At 29.0% G+C, this 22,652-nt stretch overlaps 1 protein-coding gene across 4 annotated transcripts in view; it reads right to left on the bottom strand.

The window, feature by feature from the left end:
- Positions 1-3,143: 3,143 nt before the first annotated feature.
- LOC142331359 (forkhead box protein N3-like) overlaps positions 3,144-22,652 on the bottom strand; it is a 746,610-nt gene continuing 727,101 nt past the window's right edge. For all 4 annotated transcript variants that reach the window (XM_075377204.1, XM_075377205.1, XM_075377206.1 and 1 more), the window contains 6 exons: positions 21,121-21,333; positions 15,579-15,718; positions 11,764-12,011; positions 10,090-10,160; positions 6,362-6,498; positions 3,144-3,958 (listed from right to left, as the gene is read on the bottom strand). In XM_075377204.1, the coding sequence (XP_075233319.1) occupies positions 3,553-3,958; positions 6,362-6,498; positions 10,090-10,160; positions 11,764-12,011; positions 15,579-15,718; positions 21,121-21,333 (1,215 nt within the window). In that variant the 3' untranslated portion in view covers positions 3,144-3,552. The remainder of the gene's footprint in view (positions 3,959-6,361; positions 6,499-10,089; positions 10,161-11,763; positions 12,012-15,578; positions 15,719-21,120; positions 21,334-22,652) is intronic.

Below are 22,652 nucleotides of genomic sequence, written 5' to 3'. Positions count from 1 at the left end.
AATTATGAAATAAATAAAAAAATAAACATAAATTCTGAATGAAAGAATAAACATAAGTAAGATAGAAGGAAATATAGCTGTGATTGTACGAGGCATTATAAAAATTAATAAAATAATAAAAAAAAGAGTAATAATAATAATAATAATGACAATAATTCACTACATGATAATCAGGAACGACTGAAGGCAGATGTGGTCTAAGGTATAAACTACACTGAAAGATCTAATAATACAATATTTATAATATATAATAATTATAACATTTCAACTTTATTTGTAATAATAAACAATAATATTTAATAATATTATTTTTATTATTTTACAATTTTTATAAGTAAATGTACAATTGGTCCTCCCTCAGAAATTGCTTACAAAGAGAAAAATCTAATCTACAACCATATTCTTCTTCATTACTTGTAATTTTATTAGTATTATTATTATTTATGTTCAATTATTACATTACCAGTAATACTTAATAATTATCACCAACTTCATAAAACTGAGTAGATTTTTAATTATTTAATGATCCTTAGGCAAAATGATTAATATTAATTAATTTTAGGCTTTTCCAAATTACTCATTAAGGTAACATGAAGAGTGCCTATCTGTTAATCTACACAAAATTAATTTAATATTTAACTCTGTAAAATTTTAGTTACATAAATGTGATGTCATTAACAAATAAAACAAAAAATTGAATCGAACATTATCAAAATAAAATAAAAATTCAATATAATTTCTTTAAAAAAAAAAAATCTTTTAATTTAACTATTCCAGTGAAATTTATAAACAAACTAACAATATTAAATAAAAGTAAAAACTATTACTTAAAATAATATAAATCTAAAATAGATGAAGTAACTGAAAATTAGATTATAAATCTAATTCAAATCCTAATAAAAGTAAGAGAGCTATTTTTTAAGTAAGGTCCAATTGGCTGTAGCTATGTAAATTTTGTACGGCTGTCAAAATACGCATGCATCTTGGCCCTCGGCATGCCTTGCACAAATGCACATGCCATTTGCAGTTGTAGCATCACTGTGTGTGATTTATATTGTGAAGTTGAAATGTTTCATATAATTGAGCGGCCTGCCAACTGTGAAATACGGTCTGTGATTCAATTTTTGACTGCAAGGAACATTCATTACCAGATATGTGGGGTTTTTGAACCTAATTCAATGAGTAACAGCAAAGTGCATAATGGGTAAAACAGGTGGGATAATGTCCATGATGAACCAGGATTGGGCTGACCTTCTTTAATCACAGACGATTTGGTGGGCGAAGTTGATGCAAAAATTTATGAAGACCAGCGATTCACGATTTCCACTTTCTCAGTGATATTCCCACAAGTTACAAGGTCAGTGCAATACAAGATCATTTCTGAAATCTTGCATTTCAAAAAACTGTGCTCACAATGAGCTCCCAAGCTTCTTTCTGAAGAGCACCAAAAAAGGAGAATGGCTAATGCTTTAACATTTTTGACCCGATACAATGAGGAAGGAAATAAACTTTTGCACCACACTTTCACAGAGGATATGACATGGGTTTCCCAAATCATTCCAGCATAAAAACGGCAGTCAACGGAATGGCAACACACAGCATCTCCAGTCAAAGTGAAAGCTAAACAAACAATGTCAACATACAAGATTATGACAACTGTGTTTGGAATAAACTGTGTTTGGAATAAACTGTGTTTGGAATAGACATGGTGTCCTGTTAGTTGATTTTATGCCCAAAAGGGCCAACAAACCTCGGCTGCACACTGTGAGACCTTGACAAAGCTTCAGCCTGCCACACAGAAAAAGCGACGTAATTTACTATCATTTGGAGTTTTGTTGCTGCATGACAATGTACAACCGCAATTCTGCTGCTTAAATAACACAGTTAATCAGATCATTTGGATGGGAATAAATGTACCACCCACCGTACAGCCAAGCGATAGATATCACCTGTTCCGGTACCTGAAGGAGTTTTTGGTGGTCAGCAGTTTGACACCAAAGAGAAGTGAAAATGGTTGAAGACTGATTGTCTTCACAGGGAGCTGATTTCTATGGCGTGGGCATAAACAATTTAGTAAAATGCTATGATAAATGTTTAAACAATCAAGCTATCTATGTAGAAAATTAGCATAAAGAGTAAATTAAAAAAAGTTTTTGACAGTACCTTTACTAGTTTTGTTTGTATTAAAAGAACAGACCTTACTTAAAAAATAGCCCTTGCAGTTGCATTTATTCAGATTTGATTGCTAGATTGTGGATACCTGCTGTGTTCTTTAGTGATTGGGTTTCAATTAACCACACATCTCACGTATGGTCGACCTGAGTCTGCACAAGACTACAACTTCTTTACACAAATGAACAAAGGATCCAGCTGCCTACGGGCTCTGAATCCAGATAGTTGAGGGATATCATGGGGTAACATAACATAATTGAAAATAAACGTTTTGTATTACTTACATAACCAACAGAATAGTAAAAAATTATATAAAAGTAAATTTTAATTATTTATATTTAAAAAAATAAAATCAATAACACCTCACTTTTTACTATGTGTTTCGAGTAGTGTCTAAACAGTAACAGACATTCTTCTCATTGCCTTCAAGTGAAGTAAAAGCCAAAAACTGATATTTTTTAATTTTGCTTAATATAACTGCATGAAAATAAGGGTTGAACAGGCAGTACTAGTATAAACAGATGTCATTAAATTTTACTAATAAGATAATATTTATCTTAAAAAAGAATATAATATTTATTTAAATTATGAAAGAAACAAGATAAATTTATTTCTTATCTTTTTTAACTATAACATAATAATTATATTAGTATTAATAATAATAATAATACAACTTTTTACCACTGCTAAGATATTATGTTGTATTAGTACACATAGCTAAATAGACGTGAGCACGTTATTATTATTACTATTATTATTATATTATAATATATTAATTCTGATAAAAGCTTTTTGAAAGCTGAAAAAGCTCAACAATTCTACTGCTTTCTACCAAAGTTTATTTTTATTATTAATTTATATAAATTTTATTACATTTATTTTATTAGAAACCAGATGATAGGTTTAAATTTAATATATTTACTTTTTTTTTACCCTAAGTATTTTTATACATATATATATGTCCTGTTGTTGTGTATATATATATATTAAGATAAAGATGGAAATCAGCTACCAAAAATGTTTTGTACTACTGTATACAGAAATCCTTTTTTTTTAGTTATTTATATAAAAGGATGCTGAATGAAAATTTTTGGCAGAAATTAAAAATAAGAAATTCCACCCAGAAAAAATACATTAAGTTAAAAAATATATTATTTAATATTAATTTTTATGTAAATATATTATTCGTATGTATTATATATATATTACTTCAGTATTCTCTAATAATAAACTAAGAATTAAATCATCTTTTTAAAAAAAAAAGTCCAAAATATCTAAATGAGTCCCATCATTAAAAAAAAGAAAAACTCTTTTACTACCACCTCAGAAAAAAAAAACAAGAACTACTAAAGGAGACTACATCCAAAATTGGAATGATTTCTACCTTTTTATTTTACCTAAATTTTTAGCAGATGTTAGTAAGGGTTTTCTACGCATTTTATTTGTTGTAACTGAAACAGATGAAGAAGATGTTTCGATTATGTTATTATTTTCAGTAATCATACCCGGTTTCCAACACTTTTTATCGCATTCTTTATCATCATTATCTCGTTTTAAAGGACTTTTACGTAAAAGTCGTGGTCGAAATGGTTCGTTTGGTTCTTCATTTGTCCTGAGCTTCTTAGTCGGCATAAATCCATTCTTTGAACGTTTATTACCGTTTATGTGATGATTTGAATTAGTTGTAATACCTGCTAGGTTAAGAAGAGCATCAGCACCTTCAGCTATTTTTCGTTGCTCTTCTACATCACCAGCTTCTGACTCCACTTTCAGTCGCATAACCCAGCTACAACAATCAAAAATATATAATTTGGATAGAAATCAAAATTATTAATCTTAAAAAATGCTTATTTGTGTCTATATATATTTATAGAAAATATATATATATATATAATCCCTATAAATAATACATACACTGGTTTCAGTTTCAAAATGGAAATAATTAGGTCTGTAGGTGCTATATGTTATTTAATCTTCTTTCTAAAAGAAATTAATTGGTTTTTCAATTCTGGAATCATTCTATCATTCTTATTTGTTACATAAGAAAACTACAATTATATTTACATGAATCACTTTTCTGTTTATACTGACACTAACAGAAAGCAAGTTTTAAATACTTTTGTGATATATCGTAGCGTTTTGAATGATATTTGTTGTAACAGTTCATTTTAATAATAGATTTAAGGTTTAATATAAAATCTTTATTAATAATAGATCAAAACTATTTAACATAAATGAACATTGATAAAACGCAGTACTTGCAATGTAAATAAAAATATAAGCATTTTAGAATCAAATAGTAATAAAATTGAAAAAATTCCATTAGAAAAATAATATACTTGTCAATAAAGATTAAAAAAACACATACTTACATAACATCAAACATTATTTGATGAACATACATTATTTGAAATTGGAACCAAGATTAATACAAGATAGATACACTACCTCATCTTGAAAATCCCAGGTTTAAATTCTGATCAGACATAACATTTTTCACATGCTATAAAATCTGCATTCAATATTCAAATGCACAAATGCCATGAAATGTGTATGCAGTTATGTAAACATTAGTGTATGAGGTGTGTATTAACAAAAAAAAAAAAAAAAATATTTTTTTAAAAATCTACTGGCAGAAAGCAGTCTATTCAATTGGCATGAGTTCTTTGCAGTATTATTTTATAGATATATATCCAACTGGTAATGCGCACTAAAATATTGTGAAATTGCTCCTGCAATAAATTTGTGATTTTTTTTTAGTGATCTGTAGATTAATGTACCATTTTATAATTAAAATAACAAGTAGAGAAAAAATTCAAATTCTCATAGGAAAAAAGGCATAAAAAATTATGAATTATCATTCAAAACGCTACAGTATATCACATAAGTATTTAAAACTTGCTGCCCCTATAAGGGCCAATATAGACAGAAATATCTAGACCACGGAAGTTACTCAAACTATATCTAGAATCAAAAATATCTAGAACTAGTTATGTGGGACGATGATTATTCCAGCACAAATTTTCCAGATGTCCAACTATCTAAACTGCTTAAATCTGTGGTAGGTATGTTAAAAAAAATTAATACACTATTTAAAAAATCTAAAATACCATCAAATAATGTTTTGCTTCAAAGGAAATGTATTTTTATCAATCTTTGTTTTTACTGGGTTTTTTAATTGACTTTTGCAATTCATATTATATAAAACATGTGTAAATTTAGGCCTGTGTTAAACTAATTTTAAAATTAATTTACAATTTTAAATTAGTCTGGAAAGATTGATAGAAACAGATTAATTGATCAAACATGAACTATGGTGTAATGACATGCATCCAAAGCCATCACATGAAAAACCTCACAAATTTTTGTTTACTACTATGGACTAGCTGAGCAATAAAACAAATCTGATTTGACATAGATTCTTTGTATAAAATGATTACATGATGTTGTAGCTCATAAATGAAGATCAACATTTAAAGTAAATACCGATTACAAATGTTTTTTAAGAAATAGTGCTTTTAAAGGTTTTGATTACTGATTGTCACTAAGGTTTATTCTTAAACTTATTGTAATTTTTAGATTTTTTTATTGTAATTTTTAAGAAATAATATTTTTATAACACACACACATTTCTGTAAGTTTTTTCTTGTAAGGTTTTTTTAATAAGTTTTTTAAATTTTGTAAGTTTTTTCTCATAAATGATTTACATAATTTTTTTATGAAAAAGTAGGGTGTAAATTTTTATTTCTTTTGGATAATTTTTAAAAATTCTGATTCTTTTATTAGCTAATTTCTACTCATTTAATCTTTTGTAAATTATTACCTTATTCATTTTCTATTGCATTGTTCAGATATTCTGAATTTTTTTTTGTTTTACTGCAGTTCATTTATTTTTTTTTATTTTTATTAAGTATGATGATACCCATACATATTATATATGATTATATTATTCATACATATTATGTATGGTACCCGCTTAACATTAGAATGAAATGTCCAGTATGTATGACAGACCTTTATTATTTTTCCAATTATCTGGATTTCTGATTACTACTTGTAAAGAAATTTAGCCTTGCAAAGGTCAATCCAAATATTCCGTATTCCACTATAACTCAAAAGTCTTCATCAATAATCAGATATTCAAGGAATGAAGCTTTACAATAATTTGTTAATTTAAAAAATGCATTACCTTGAATTGGAATCAGAGCCTTCCTGAAAGGCCTCATCAGGTGAAGAAGGTTCAATTTTAACATCAACACGTTGAATAGGTTCTACACTGTACGTATGGTCTTCACTAGGACATGAAGTTATTAACACACCACCAACCTTAAGAACACAAAAATATTTAAATACTCAGTATGTTATATTCTTATAATCAAATTTTCCATAAGTTAATCTACACATAATAAACATCATTCAAATATCAACAAATTTTAACGTAATCTGAAAAATAATTATTAAATAAAGAAATATATTCAATAATTTTGTAGTTTAAATTTCTATCTGGCTGCTGTAACAATCAATGGTAGCAGGTATTGGTCACATTTAGTCTAAGGCATTAATGTTGCCATCTATGTTCAGGATTCATGTTAATGATATCATCAGACAGTTCAAAACAGTCTTTGGACTTACTCACACATAAATGTAAACAAACAAAATTAATTGAATTACTAACAAATAAAAAGGAAACAGAATTTTTTTCAACAACTATTAAACTATTTTTTACAGTTCACAATACATAAAAATCTATTTGTTAATTAGGTATTACATTAAACTTATTTCTTAATGAGACAAGATCAATAACAGATTGAGTATTTAACAGTTGGGATTGAAAGAAGCAGTCTTGTTTCCTGAGGATATCTAAGTGCACAGTCTATACTACATATAAGATTCATGATATATATATATATATAATGTGTGCGTGTGTGTGTGAGAGAGAGAGAGAGAGACAGAATCATCACTTCTGTATCAAGGAGTGGTTATTTTGAAACATATCTTATATATATAATGTACCATAACCAAAAAGGTTGTGGGGTACATGACAAGAAATATAAATCTTCATCTATCACAAATTAGCATAGCCTTTCTAAGATAATAAGCATCCAATGTCAGGCTTACAGAGGAAAATGAGGCGTTAAGGAGTCTTCAGTTACCTTCTTCAGTGAGTCAAGCTATTGCAGCACAAAGACATGCATGCAACAGCTACCGAAATAAACAAGATATTCAGTTCTACAAATAAAACCTTTACTCTATTTTGTATTATAAGCATATTTACTCTCACAGAAACTAAATGATTAGTGCCTCATATTTTATAGATGCTTCACGGTCATACAAAAGATCAGGACATAAGGCAATGAAACCTTTATTTTCTTTAACTGGCAGACACTATTCATTAAGTTTCACTCAATTAGTGTCTATGCACATTACTTAAGTAAACTGCTAAACTTCCCAGTTATGATGAAGGAGCTGTTAAAATAAGACACTTTAAATAATATGATACTGCCATTATCAAATAGTTAGTTATTAAGCAAATGATAAATTAAGCAGAATAACAATCATATATTAGAAATGCACTTCCACACCAGTTAAATAAATTAACATGTAATTAATATTAGTATAACAATGGGTTTTTTATTAACATGTTTTAATTATCATGTGGTAATTAAAACCACATTGTTTTGGTTTTAATTACCAAATTTTAATTTGGTTTTAATTTTAATTTGTGCTTGTAAATATATTTGAGCACATATTTACACGCAGATTAAATACAATGCGAAAAAAGGATTTTTCCATCTTATTAAGGTTTTTTTAATTTAATATTATTTAGAAATTCATTGAATGAGTATCTTAAAGGGAAATCTTTCAATTAAACTTTTAAATAAATTACATGTTTTTTTTAAAAATGGTTGTCATTTATTAGAAATGGCCCTTTTTTGTTAGTCAAGTACAGAGTGGCATCTGAAATGATCCAACATTTGTTTTGTCAATAATTGTTTAGGTTAATAATGAATAATATTATATTAGTGTTTTAGGTTAAAACACATTAATAATTATTAATGTGTTTTATGTCGGTAGGAGTGACAACAGTTCATTAATATTAATTTCTTCTCTTTCTGAGTGCGCTGTTTGAGTATCGTTCCAAGATGGCTGAAGAAGGAAGGGTTGAACAGCCCCTAAAGACTGTCATTTTTTAATGAAATGGAAAGTGTGGTGCTTACACAAAGACAGTTTTGTGCACATTTTAAAACTCGGTGATGGTCCTCATTTAAAACAATACGTAGAATTTACGCAAAAAATTAATAGTGTGGTTCAGTATTTGCGAACAGCCTGCCGATGTTCGTTCTCCACAGAATATCAAAGCTGTCAGAGCAGCATTGCTGAGAAACCCACAATATTTCTTACTGAGCAATCAACAAGAAATGCAGCAGCACAACTTGGGATTTCTAGGAGATCTATGCAGCAAATTTTAAAAACTGAATTGCATTTGTACCCGTACAAAATAACAGTGTTGTCTAAATTAACGGTTGACAACAAACAAAGAACGGCATTCGCTGAATGGACTGTGAACCCAGACGTATTGTAGAACAATGTTTGGTTTTCAGATGAGGCACATTTTCACCTAGATGGGGTTTTCAATATAAAAATGTGTGTTTTTGGACTTTCAAAAAGCCACTTTATGAAAAGATGCATCATGCTCCAATATGGGCTACTATCTCAAGTCATGGGGTAATAGGGCCATTCTTTTACATGCAGGGTGGTTCATGCAGGATGGAGAGACTGGACGCTACTAATGTTTATTTAGACTTTCTGCATGAAACTTTTAATGTAAATCTCATTTCTTAATTGTTTTGTATGTGGACAGAGCTGGCCCCCAAACAGTCCTGATTTGAATCCATGTGATTATTTCTTTTTGGCATTTCTAAAGGAAAAAAGATTTTCCCTAAACATCCTTGCAAAGTGATGGAACTGCAAGTTCTGATCATTGAGGCATGCAATGAGATGACCGAGGATATTTGTCGTTGAGTTATTAACAACATAGGAGTTCATGTTGAAGAAGTTGCTAGATGTGATGGTTTTGTTTAATATAATTTAATTTAATATTAAATGTGATGGATATTAAATTTTGATAACCCATGTCATAATTATATAGCAAACCATAAAAAACAAGATACAACTTGGTATCTTAATGTGACAGAATACATGCAACCTCAAGAAGACAAGATAGAAGGTGATAGTAATCATTAAAAGTATGATTCACTAAATAATGAAATTGCTATACTTCAGTATGCAAAAATCGTTAAAGGATTATCAGTACAACACTAAAAAAATTCATTACATCAATAAAAACAGCTATTTTCCACAGACATCTTGCAAGTTTATTAATCGTGTAAAGAAATATCTCATTCATCATTTATATTTTTAGGGCAATTGAGAAATGAAAATTCCATTGTGATATCAGTTTCTTCAGATATATAGAAATTCAGGTTCTTTAAGTTTTTTCATATGATAAACTCAACCTTATCAGTTTGTTTACAATGGGAACTTCTAACAATGTAACAATGTTTAGAAACCTTTATTTAGATACTTTTGCTAATCTAGTTAGAACAATTTTTTTCTATATTATCATTTATTCTATACCAAAATATCTTCTGTATGATAAATTCCTAATAAAATCTCAATGAAATTAGTTTTTGGATTCTCAAGCAATAAATCATATGAACAAGTAAAGTCATGATTTTATGGATACATAATGTGTGCAAGTATATGAACACAAATAATTTGCAGCACTAGTTTGAGATGAATTCAAGGATTCCGAAAGGACATACATATATGTCACTCTTACCAACCAATACTAAAAATTTCCAAAATCACAATATATTTTAATATTACCAGTAAAAATAATATAATAATCCTTACCTCTTCTTTAATCTTTTTCTTTCCTTTTCCTGCACAAAGATTTATCGCTGAAAGCTGTTTATGGTACTCATCTGAAAAACAAAATATATGAACAGTTAGTTATAAATCATCAACATATAAATACGTAATGTTACTGTTTACTGAATTTTTTGTTATTAAGTTATTATTATAAATTTTGTATATGTAAATAACATCAAAATAAATCAACCTCATGAAAAGAATTTTATATTATATATCAATTCTATAAGATTTTATTTTATTATCTATCAATAGATAGGGCATACAATGAATATAAAAGCTTGCTTGCATGAGACAGACAGTCACTGTGCAGGGCAAACAGAAACAAAAAATTCTGCAATACAGTGTGTTTAATTATTTTCATAAATAGCAAAAATTATTTTCTCAATTACAATTTATTATCAATTTCTTTAAAAATATTATACATTATTGTTTTGCCAGGTAGTCTTTCACGACCACGGATCAATGTGCAAGGGTATTGTCAAGGAAAAAGAATTCAATTCTTTATTTCCTTATTAACAGATATAGATTGTGTTAGGCAATTCTGAAAACTTTTTGAATCTACTTTTTAAATAATTATTTTACTTGAGCAAATTATTATATTTTAAGGCAAGTTTTATTTCTCCATTTCAAAGGAAGAGCTTCTTTTGTCTTGAATAAAGAAAAGCAGCTGTTCAACAAAAGGTCTTCCATAATGGAGGAGGAATAAAACTAATCTCACTAATTCATCTGAATAAAATAAAATTACTTATATACTTCTAATGTAATATATCCCCTAACTTTTCTATATTAGTTGTCTTGTAGGGTTTGTTGGTCATGGTATTTCACACAACATGAATCAATAATACTGATTTTTTTTAATGAATTTTTTATTAAATTCATCAAGTAAAATTAAACTTGTATAATTTTACAGCATAAAATAAAAAACAGATCAAAAATGATCCCTAAAATCAATGATAGTTGCTTTTAGGGATAGTTGCCCTGGTAGTCAATGATAAGAATAATCATGATTTCTATACTTCCCCAAAGATTTCAAAATTCTGATTGGTAGGGAGGAAATCTTGAATATTTATAGCACAACATTTTTATTAAATTCTGTTTTCTTGATTTATTTCACTTAAATCTTAATGAATAAATTAGTAAAAACTTATCACTTATGGTTCAACACTGTATGACAAAAGCATTATCCCCCCACAGTGGGAGGAAGCAAAAACATATGAAGCTAATTTGATGATTATTTAGGATACAATTGCTCACAACTCAAGTTTTTTTAAAAATACTTAAAGTAATTACATTTTTAACAAAATCAGAAATTTTTTTATGGGTAGCTGAACTTAGTAATGAGATTCACAGTGGATGTGATCAGCACAGTAACAAATGGTATTTTTAAACCCAAATAATATTATGTATTCTCTTATATATTTCAATTAGATTAAAATTTCATTTTGAAACACTAAACTACAAAACATTATTACCAGTTTAAAAGGGATGATTTCACAACAGATAAATATTTTTCTTAAAATATAAAATATAGTTTTTATTTCTTAATGTTCTACTATCAAGTGATTTACCTTCACATCAATCCATCTTTACTCATTTATCATTGTATTAACTATAATCACCTTAATTCCTTAAATAATTACAGATATAAATTACCTCTTCTCTGAGAGATACTGATTCTGATATTAGGACCATGTTTAAGAGCAAGCATTGCCGCTGCCGCATCAACATCATCCAAAGAATCATCTGTATCAACAGGAGTACTTTCTAAGCCAGATGCAGCAAGACGGCGACTTAAATATGGAAATAATTCAGGGTCTGGTAATCGGCCTCCAGTTGCAGTTGTTCCAGTAGCAGGTGTTTTATTTGGAATTCTAAGTGATGATTCCTGCTGATCTGTAAGACTGTAAACACAATTAAAATTAATTAAAACGTTCTTAGTAATTTATTGTTAAGATGTTATGATATATCATCATCATGAATGTTATAGGTATACCTTACAGCCTGTTCACTATCAGAGACTCAACCACTCAGTCTCATAACTGCTCCTTGGCAGTCCTATACATGTTCCTTGGCGTTAAGATAAATCTGAAGAAAATTAATAGGTGAGAACTACTCAGCCAACTGTAAATGGAAAGTTGTATTGTTTGAAAAAATGAAATAAAATTTTCTTGAACAAAGGAATCAAAACTAATGAGACTATTCAGGCTAATCTGCAATTAACCAAACCACAATGTTTGAGACATTATAAATAACTGTTTGGTAATATATTCAGAAACAGAAAATGAAATTATAGCAGAAAAAAGTATGCACAAAATGGCTTTTTCATCTGTTTATACCAAAAAATATCATTAATAGCTAAATAACAATACTTATGGAACATTATAAAAAGATTTACAAGATGTGGCTATTAAATAACAAGACTAATGCTGTAAAATATTTTATTTTAAATTTATATATATTTAGTTAATTTCCCCTTCTATATAAAATCTTCCTATATCCCTACAACAATCCATGCAATTTTCCATTGTTCAAAACAGTGTTGTAAGTCTTCTTCTGTGAGCTCTTTCATGACGCATGCTGCTTTTTCTTTCACAGCTTCAACAGTCTGAAATCTTGTTCCTTTTAGTGTAGATTTGGCTTTGGGGATGGTCTAACACTGGGATGTTATACTTGACTAGAAACATCTTGACTGAAAATGCAGTTAGAGCCAGTGCATTGTCCTGATGAAGAATCCATGACTTGTTGTCCTTTCACAATTTTGGTTATTTTTTTTTTCCAAGTTTCATATAAAATTTCATGACAATTCTTTGCTCTAATAAAACTCTATCATTTTTCCAGTAAAACAAAAGATGTTGTCCAAACAAAGGCCACAGTCAAACTAATATGTCTACAGAAACTGGAGTGACAGTAACAGAAAGAGAAGGCTTCTCGCTACACAGCTGTCAGTCATATGAATTTGGCGCATGCGCAGTTCTTCTATAGCAGCATTAGTCTTGTCATTTAATAGCCACACCTCGTATACCTAAATTTATAAAACTGATATAAATTTTTTATGGTTATCCCCTCCCTTAATTTCTTTTAAAGAGGGGAGGGAGATTTCCTTTGATTGATTCCACCTTTATTTTACTTATAAATAAATTTTTACCTTATCTGGCCCTAAATCAGTTATATAACATAGCAGGTGGACAATTTTAATTGGCAGCAACTTTCTTTTTTTTTTTCATTTAGCATGAGCAGTGATGGAACTACCTCAGTCTCCAGCCATCATACCAAACGAAAGGAGCAAAGATATTGGTATCACTCTTCGGACCCGTGCAGGCCCAGAAGGGCTGAAGCATGACCCCCTCCCAGGTATATGGGAGTTGAACCCACTAAACCAAAAACTGCACCTTATCCCCAGTCTTGGAACCAGATTCAGCCAAAGGCATGTGCAGCTTCCAGACAGGTATGAACCCTTAGCAGGGATGCATCAGACAGTGTGATCCTCCAGTCCCGTCTGATTCAATGCCACCAAAAGATAACAGTTCCACAAAGGGGTGTTGCATACAGGAATCTGGTGCCCCAAGAGTGGTAATTACACTCTTGGGGCACCAGATTGCACGCCGTCCACCCACGCTTGCACGAACAGATGACGGCTCTGCTACCAGGCGTCCCTTGGGTCAATCAGCCCCGCATTGCCATTCCTTGATACCCAGATCTTCATGAGATCTTCAAAGCATCTTCTTGGTAGCTGGTATCTTCTTCGCACTTGGCGACCAGTGCTGTGCTAAAAACTAAATCATGTGACGCACGCTTCTTGGTCCTTACATTGTAATATTTTGTGGATAAAATTTTTAATGATATTGAATGCCTTGTCCAACTTAAGCATTATTTTGATAATAATGCTGGGGTCTAAGGGCCCAGTTACTCTGTACAAGTGCTGTCTTAAGGCTTTTCACCTTCTTTCTTTTTCCTGTTTAGCCTCTGGTAACTACCGTTCAGATAATTCTTCAGAGGATGAATGAGGATGATATGTATGAGTGTAAATGAAGTGTAGCCTTGTACATTCTCAGTTCGACCATTCCTGAGATGTGTGGTTAATTGAAACCCAACCACCAAAGAACACCGGTATCCACGATCTAGTATTCAAATCCGTGTAAAAATAACTGGCTTTAGTAGGACTTGAACTCTGTAACACTTGACTTCCAAATCAGCTGATTTGGGAAGACGCGTTAACCACTAGACCAACTCGGTGGGTTAAAGGCTTCTCACTTGGAGCAGTGATAACATGTGCTGGAAATCCACCAGCAGGCAACAGGGACACCTGTCGTCTTTTACACGTCTCCTCTGATGCAGGTATGTCCTGAAACAGCCATGGCCCGTAAGGAACTGCAAGAGCCAAAAGCTCAGCTCCCCAGTCTTCCTGCCGAACCATGCCTTGATGTTCCTTATTAACTCGTAACTTTCCTTGTCAGAGGTATCCTATCTACGTTGCCATTCAGCCAGCATTCTATTATATGCGATATCCTTATTGCAGCCTTCATAAATTGCTGTTCTCATCTCTGCCAACAGTGATGCGGCAGGCATCCAAGTGATGACTTGTCAGTTTGTTCACCAGTATTTCAGTTTTATGGGAAATCTCCTTAACATGATGAGTAAAGGCCTGTCTATTATCCATATTCTCTGCAAGCCACCAACCTCAATAGGTCATCTGGAAATTTTAACATTTATTTATGCTTATATGATCCGCCTGAAAACAACCAAAATCACCTGTAAACTGTTCCAGTCGATAGAGTAAATCACCATAATATTTATCCAGCTTTGACTTTAGTTTTTCTGTGAGGTTTGCCTTTCAAAAACTAATGTTTGATCAACAAACAAAACTTTTTTTTGTTCATTTTTCACAATCACAAATATCTGATTGACTGTTAAAAAACTACCAATACAGAATTATGAATGAAACTTGGTATAAGCTCTTACCAGAAATGTGGGAAACTAAGACTGAGCTCAACCATTTACTATGGATGCCATTTCTAGATTGTTTTAGGACTTACCAAACATCCCTTGGTTTATTTTTATTATAAAAACACAAGTAGATATTCTATTTTGCAATGTTTCATAATTACTGCTTATTTATCTTTTTTTTTATTTTAATTACTACTATTATTTTATCACTATCATTTTTTCTTTTATTTATATTAGATATTTACTTTTTTTTAATTAACTGCTCTCTATCTACAAAAAATGATTGAAAACTGAAATGACTATCTAGAGATAAATTTTTTGCAAATAGTTTTTGAACATTTACTAATTTCATATTTATTCTAAAAGAGGTGAAAATATTGATAATTCGATTACATTATTAGTAATAAATGATATATTTTGATTATGTGGTAATTAAAAATTACAAAAACAAATACTTTTTATATTTGAAACACCTTTATATTTTTGAAAACAATCATTAAAATAATAAACAAATTAATACAAACCTAGCAGGTTGAGGATGAACTCTAGCTGTTATAGGTCGTTCAGCGTTCGTATAAGGATGATATGGAGCCTTTTTTAATGCTTGCACCAAATTTGGTCTGTACATTGGATCGACCATCCATAATGAGCCCTTTCCCAAATTCTGAAAAATAAAATAATAAGCAATTATCCATCCACCATTAGAAAAATAGGAATAAATAAGCAGAAGAAACTCTCAATTATAGATTAAGTTTACAGTTCTTTAAAATTAAATATTTTATTTTATTTTATTTCATAAAATAAAAATAAAACAATGACTACATTAAAGTCTTTCTGATTTTATAACCTTCCATAATTTGTCTTCCATCTGAATGTACATATTTTTTAACCGCATTCATATATTAAAAAGGAAAAGACAATATAATGTATTTAATTTGGTCTTAATTTCTTATAAGTAATATTTTAAGACTTTTTTTTTTTTAAATTCAAACATAGCTAATAAACACCACTTAGAAAACCAGTGATGGCTAATATTATTTATGTATTTTATATTTTATTGTTTGTAAAGGACTGAGATTGATTTAGTATGATAGCATTTAATAAAAAATCATCTATTTTCAAAGACATTACTAGAAAAAGAAAACTGTCTCATAGATTCAAAAAAAAATATAATATACTTGGGACTGAAAAAAAAACACTGAAGAGAGTGGAAGAAGATGGGTTATAAAATTTCAACTAGAAAAGAAATTTCTTTTTACTTCTTTGTACAAAGTAAAAGAAGTATTATGATCACGAAAAAGTTTGGTTTTCACATTTCAACGGAAATGACCATCCCTGAATCCATTTTAACTAGTTTCAGCGTGACGTCTGTACGTACGTATGTAACTCAAAAAACAATTAGCCATAGCATGTTTAAATTCTGGATTTAGAACTGCTGTAACATCTAGTTGTGCACTTCCCCTTTTGACTGCAATCGACTGAACCAAAAATGTCTAAAAAAGCCCAAATTCCAAAAAAATTTGGATTTTTGCCTTTTTCTTAATGCAGTAATAAGCCCTCATTAAGAGCTTTTCAATAATATATAATAAATGATACTTATCTTCATTGGTATCAGAGTTATAGCCAAATGAAATTTTAATTAATGAAATATTTGGATCTTATAAGGGGAAGGCACATCATTTCGAATCAGACTTCATCTCCTTTTTTTTCTTTTAACTTTTACTTTTAAATCTAAATATATTGATTTATTAATAATCATTAACCCCCTGATTGTAAAAAAAAATTTACGATAAATAATAATTCAATAATAACAATTAAAAAAAATATTAGAAGTTATTAACAAAATAAAATTTTATGTATTATTCATTTTAAAAAAATGTGTGTATGTAATTTAATAGGCGTACAAGGAAGTCCTGTGGTGTCCAAATCAGATTTTTTCAAAATAAAAAATATATATTGCCTTATTTATTGAATAAAGTACAGAAGAGAAGGAATTTTAAGTAGGAAATGATAGTGTAGAGTAAACTAGATCAAATGCTCATAAAATACACCAGATAGTAAAAGATAAAAAAAAGATAAAATTGCTTAAGTTTGTAGTATTACAACAAATTCACCTGTTACTTAAAAAAGGCAAAAGAAAATAATAGAATTCATTTACAAAAAAAAAAAACTTGCACAAAAAATTTAATAAAAGCAAAACGTTAAATTTATGAATACACTGGTTTATTTTTTTCATTGTTAGTGTTTTAATACTTTTAAATTCACATGATCTTTAAAAGTGTTTGCAAGATGTTTACAACTTTTAATTTATAATAAAAGATTCTTTAGTATTCTGTATTCTTTAACCAATAAAAAAAAAATAATGCAACAGAATGAATTCTTTCTACATTACTGTAAAAATAGTTGTACAGTAATTTTGTTTTTACAGAATTATAAACGGGCTATGCATTTTTTTAAAACTTTTTTAACTATATGTTACAAACATAACCCCATTTATTGAATCCAGTTGATCTAGAGATTTGTATTATTCAGATCAATTCAGTATCAGTTTTAAATACATAAATTATTTATTTTTTACAATTCATAACCCAAATTTTTTCATAACTTTAGTACTAATCTTTAATTTCAAGATGGTAGACTATAATTAAATAACACACTGAAATAGATTTAATTAATAATTATGTTTCTCAAATCGGAAAATCCTAATTTTTTATGATTACTATCATCAACAAATAAATTATACACTATAGATTAAATTAGAAACATGTGTTTATAAACAAGCAGTTATACCTGTACCAATCATTTGAAGAAATATATATGAAGTGATATTGTAGGTCAACTCCCTTTCATAAATATACTTTTATACTTTCTTCAAAATTGAAGAAAAATTTACTTTCCATTGTAAATAATGTTTGAATAATATTAATAATGTACATTGTTCTTACGTTTTCTATTTTTGTAATTTATACTGCACACTTATTGTGAACTCACAAATTTGATCCATTTTCTCTCATTTCATCACCCATAATGCTCTGAAGATGTCACATAATAGTGGTTACACTGTATATAATTTTGGAAAGTAACTTCACAGATCTAATACGCAGAATTTTTTAAACCCACAACAAAGAAGCATAATTAAAAAAAAGATCTTTGCATTGACCAATGTACACTTTTCACTTTAAAATTAATTCACAATGAAACTGAATAAAGTAATGTAAAATAACCAAACATCATTTCTGTTTATTTTACTTCACATAAATATTCTTACAGATAGCTACAAAAATTCCCACTTCTTACTTAATAAAACAATTTATATTTATTTATCATCTTGCTCCAAATATCTCTCTATTCTTACTTAATTTCAGATAATTATAATCTTTATACATACAAGCCTGTAAAATATGCATACTCTTTGATAAATTTTATGTTTTTGTCTAATAAGTAAACATACTTTATATAAGATGAAAGACTTAAGTTTGTTTTTTCAGTAAAAGCAATTAATTTTCTTAAATAGTGATAGCTTCTTTAAACTAGTGATATGACAGATATAACTGTAATTAGTAAATTTAATTAATTTTTTGAAAAAATAAATAATTTTAATAAGAATTTTAGAAAAAACAACTGAATATAAATGTAATTAATCGGTGCAATTATAATTGTGACCACCATTGCAAACGTTTATGCTATTGTGCGATTACAGTATAATTGCGCTGACAACATAGTTGTAGAACATTCCTGTCAGTAGGCTTTTTCTGATGTACAGCTTACACACACAACCTAATTTAAAATATTTACCATTTTATTTAAATGTAATATTTTTTGTTTATTTAATTCAATGATAAGAATTGTTAATTATTGAATACCATTTTTATTACTTTCCCACCTAGTGGACAGCAGAGCTATAGCTTTAGAAGGGTATTAAAATTGGTCAAATTTGGGCACATGCGATTTTAATCGAATCTTTACATTTTGTCACCTAAGAACCCAAGAAACACATCTTATATCAATTTATATTAGTACGTGTAAAATATTTCTTATTATGATTTATGAATATCAAAAGTATGAAGTAACAGATTCATCATTCATGTATTCTGATTATGTAAAATCAATATTTTTTATGGTTTTGAGATACTTAAAAACATGATTCGTATAAGTAGATAAACGAAATCTTTATTTCTATAAAATAATGCAAATAAGTATTTTTATACATACACATGTTTACACCAGCACCTCATTATAAACTACATTTTGGTTCTTCTATTTTCACAGCAAATAAACAGCTCACAGCTCTTGCTTGCCCAAAAACATAACATAATTGCTACGATTGCCCATAAGAAAATAAAGCAGCTCATAAATCTACACTAGCTGTACACAAAATCTGATCTTGTGACTTATTGATGGTCATTGCAAAACAGAAAATTGGAGTCTTTAAAATTGAAATGTTAAGTTATAGACTTGATGAATCCATAAACCTTTTCGTCCAATTCTGCCATTGAAGAAACTGTACAACATAATGAGGGCGACAAGGGGGAGAGCAAGTAATGCGGCACACTATTGGACTAACTTGTGGACATGACAAGAAGGTAAGTGAATAAGATTTGTAATAACTCCAGTTCTTTTTAACACATTGATATCACACAAAGTGCAAAACCTTCTGCTCAGCGCTTGCTGAGCATGCAAAGTTTCATTGAAATCGGTACAGTAGATTCTGAGATTAGCGTAGACAGACAAATAAAATTCAAGAGATTTATTTATTAGTATATATATATATACATATAGAAAGGTGTATATTCCCCACCAGTTTGGTCTAGTGGTAAAATCAACACTAATCAGCTGTTTAATAGTTGATTCTTGAAGTTAAACAATCTTACATTTAAATCCTAGTAAGATAAGTTACTTTTATATAGATCTGAATACTAAACAAGTGAATACTGGAGTACTTTGGTGGTTGGGGTTCAATTAACCACACATCTCAGGAATGGTTACCCCGAGTCTATATAAGACTACACCTTGTTTACATATCATAAATATCATTCTCATCTCACTGAGCCCTGGGGTTACACATTGTTCACAAGTTGAACAGATTGCAACATATACATTAAGAATAGAAAATAAAGTAAAACAAAATATATTATTTAAACGATCGTTTTTATCAACTTCTGATCCAAAATTATTACATAATAATTAAAAAATTTTATTTTCATCCATAAAATCAATATTTAAAGCCATGGTACAAATATTTAATCATCTTTTAAAAACAAGAAATTACTAAAAAAAAACACAGATTTAATTTTAAGGAAACTAAATAAACATTACAACTCACAGGAGAATTCTATGTGAGAAAAATAGCATTTCAAAGACTTTTATAAATAATAAAAATGCATATGTAAATTGCCATACTAAATAAAAGTTGCAGATGATTTGATATGAATCAAGTCACTTCTGAAAATGGCATGGTCATTCTCAAGAATAACAAGCACTTCATTCCATTCTTACTAGAGAAAGTAAAGAGTGAAATAGTTTCCATACCTTTCTTTTATTATGTCTCAAATATATAGTTGCATATAAGCATGAAAAGTTAGGACAAACTGCTCAATAAGCTCAACAATCAACATTGAATAAGCGGGACTTTCACTATGTAGCAGACAACATTACTTTCACAGAAAGTAATTTTTAACTGGTGCTTTACATATGTCACATCCACAAGAAATAATGGACAGCAGTACATTTAAAATGTTTAACCACATCAATCATAAAAGTCATATTTCTTACATAGCCCATTACATAAGTAATGTAATGGTGGCATGCAAAGATAAACACAAAAAGACTATGAAAACTACATGTATGTTAAATACACCTAATATAGTAAAATTTAATTTAAAATGAGTAATTTATACATTTAATTACCTATTCCTCTTTAGAAGAAAAAATATACATTCTATATTTTTCTGAAATAATTTCATTGGTTCTGAATCAATTTCAGCAAAAATTTAATAATATATAACTAACTACATAAAAATAAACAAAAGAACGGTTTATGCTAATGAAATACAATAAAACACTTACTGGTGCCTTTTCAACTTTTCTGAAACATTTGTTGAGTGAAAGGTTATGTCGAACACTATTTTTCCATCCTGTAGGAGCATTTTTATAATAAGGAAAATGATCTAAAATCCAAGCGTAAATTTCTTTTACTGGAAGTGCTTTAACTGGAGAGTCTTCAATCGACATAAATATCAAACACGAGAATGAATACGGAGGTTTCGATGTAACATGAATCTATAAACACAATAAAAATACAATTTGTGATTCAATTTCTGAAGGTTTATAATTCAGAAAACCAAAATAAAACGAATCATGTAAAATGTATTTTATAAAGTAATATAGTTATTGACTACAATAAAATAGTTCAGTTGTTTGGGTTCAATTAACAGCCATTGTCTTATAAATGATCAGACTGAGTCTAATGAAATCAACTGTCAAATTTTGCCTGAGGATAATACATTATTAATTCATGTTATAATTCAATATAATTTTGAATAAATAAAATTGTACCAAATATTTATATTATTTATTACATACAAAATAAATTAATACACTTATTATCACAAAAACTTAGTTAATACTTACATAAACAAAAATTACATCATTTACTTCCAAAGTTAAAAATTTTAGAAATGATAAATTATGCCTTCTTCCTAACATCCCAGTCAACTTATTCCTGACCCGAAGTGCTAAATGATTCATGAAATAGCACCAACAAAAAAAATTTTAAATACTGGAGCCTTGAGAGAATTCTGGATCAACAGGTAGAAAATTATTTTATTTACATGCGAAAAGCTTAACCAGATTTTTCCTTCAAAATAGTGTCCTGCACTGTAGATAACAACAATGTAAAATACACATAAATAAAAACAAAGGTTCTTCCACTTTTAATATAAAATGATTTGATACGTGGATTAGTCTATAGGTCCCATACAAAGTTTACTTTAATCCCTTTCTATTATAAAAAACAAAGCATCTTTCCCGGATGACTTTCATCTCAGAAACAGAAAGAAGTTTTCATAAGTCAACAAATAGGAAAGCTGAGGTACAAAAGTTGTGTTACGCTTCATTGAAAACTATTAAATAAGGAATGCCAGATTTGTGGAAACTTATTATAATGCAGTAACCGTGTTTTGTTTGTTCTCACATCAGACCTCTTTATTTCCTACTGCCTCCTTCAAACACCAAATTGTTTCCAAATTAAACAACACTTTATGTTATTACAACACAGAATGCACTCGTAATTAATTATCCAATTCTAATCAAAAACATAACCAACACCTCCTTCACATTTAATTAACTTTGGTGTGTTTAATTTGAAATACTGATAGCAAACATAACTTTGCATACAGCTTATACATTCTTCCCTATAAGCTTTTTGCACTACTTTCACTTTCTATAAATATCTTGCCCAATTTGAAACAAAATTTGATACAAACATGTAACTATTCCAAAAATGTTCATTTTTCTCTACACCAGAAAGTTCCATATAACCTTGTTTACACACTTGCTACAGATAGAAATGAGAAAACTTAGAACAGTGCAAATGTAAC

This window comes from Lycorma delicatula, chromosome 10 (assembly GCF_047948215.1).
Source record: "Lycorma delicatula isolate Av1 chromosome 10, ASM4794821v1, whole genome shotgun sequence".
Taxonomy (NCBI): Eukaryota; Metazoa; Arthropoda; class Insecta; order Hemiptera; family Fulgoridae; genus Lycorma; species Lycorma delicatula.
The sequence above is the reverse complement of the archived record's forward strand: the minus strand, read 5'-3'. Positions and strand labels throughout refer to the sequence as shown.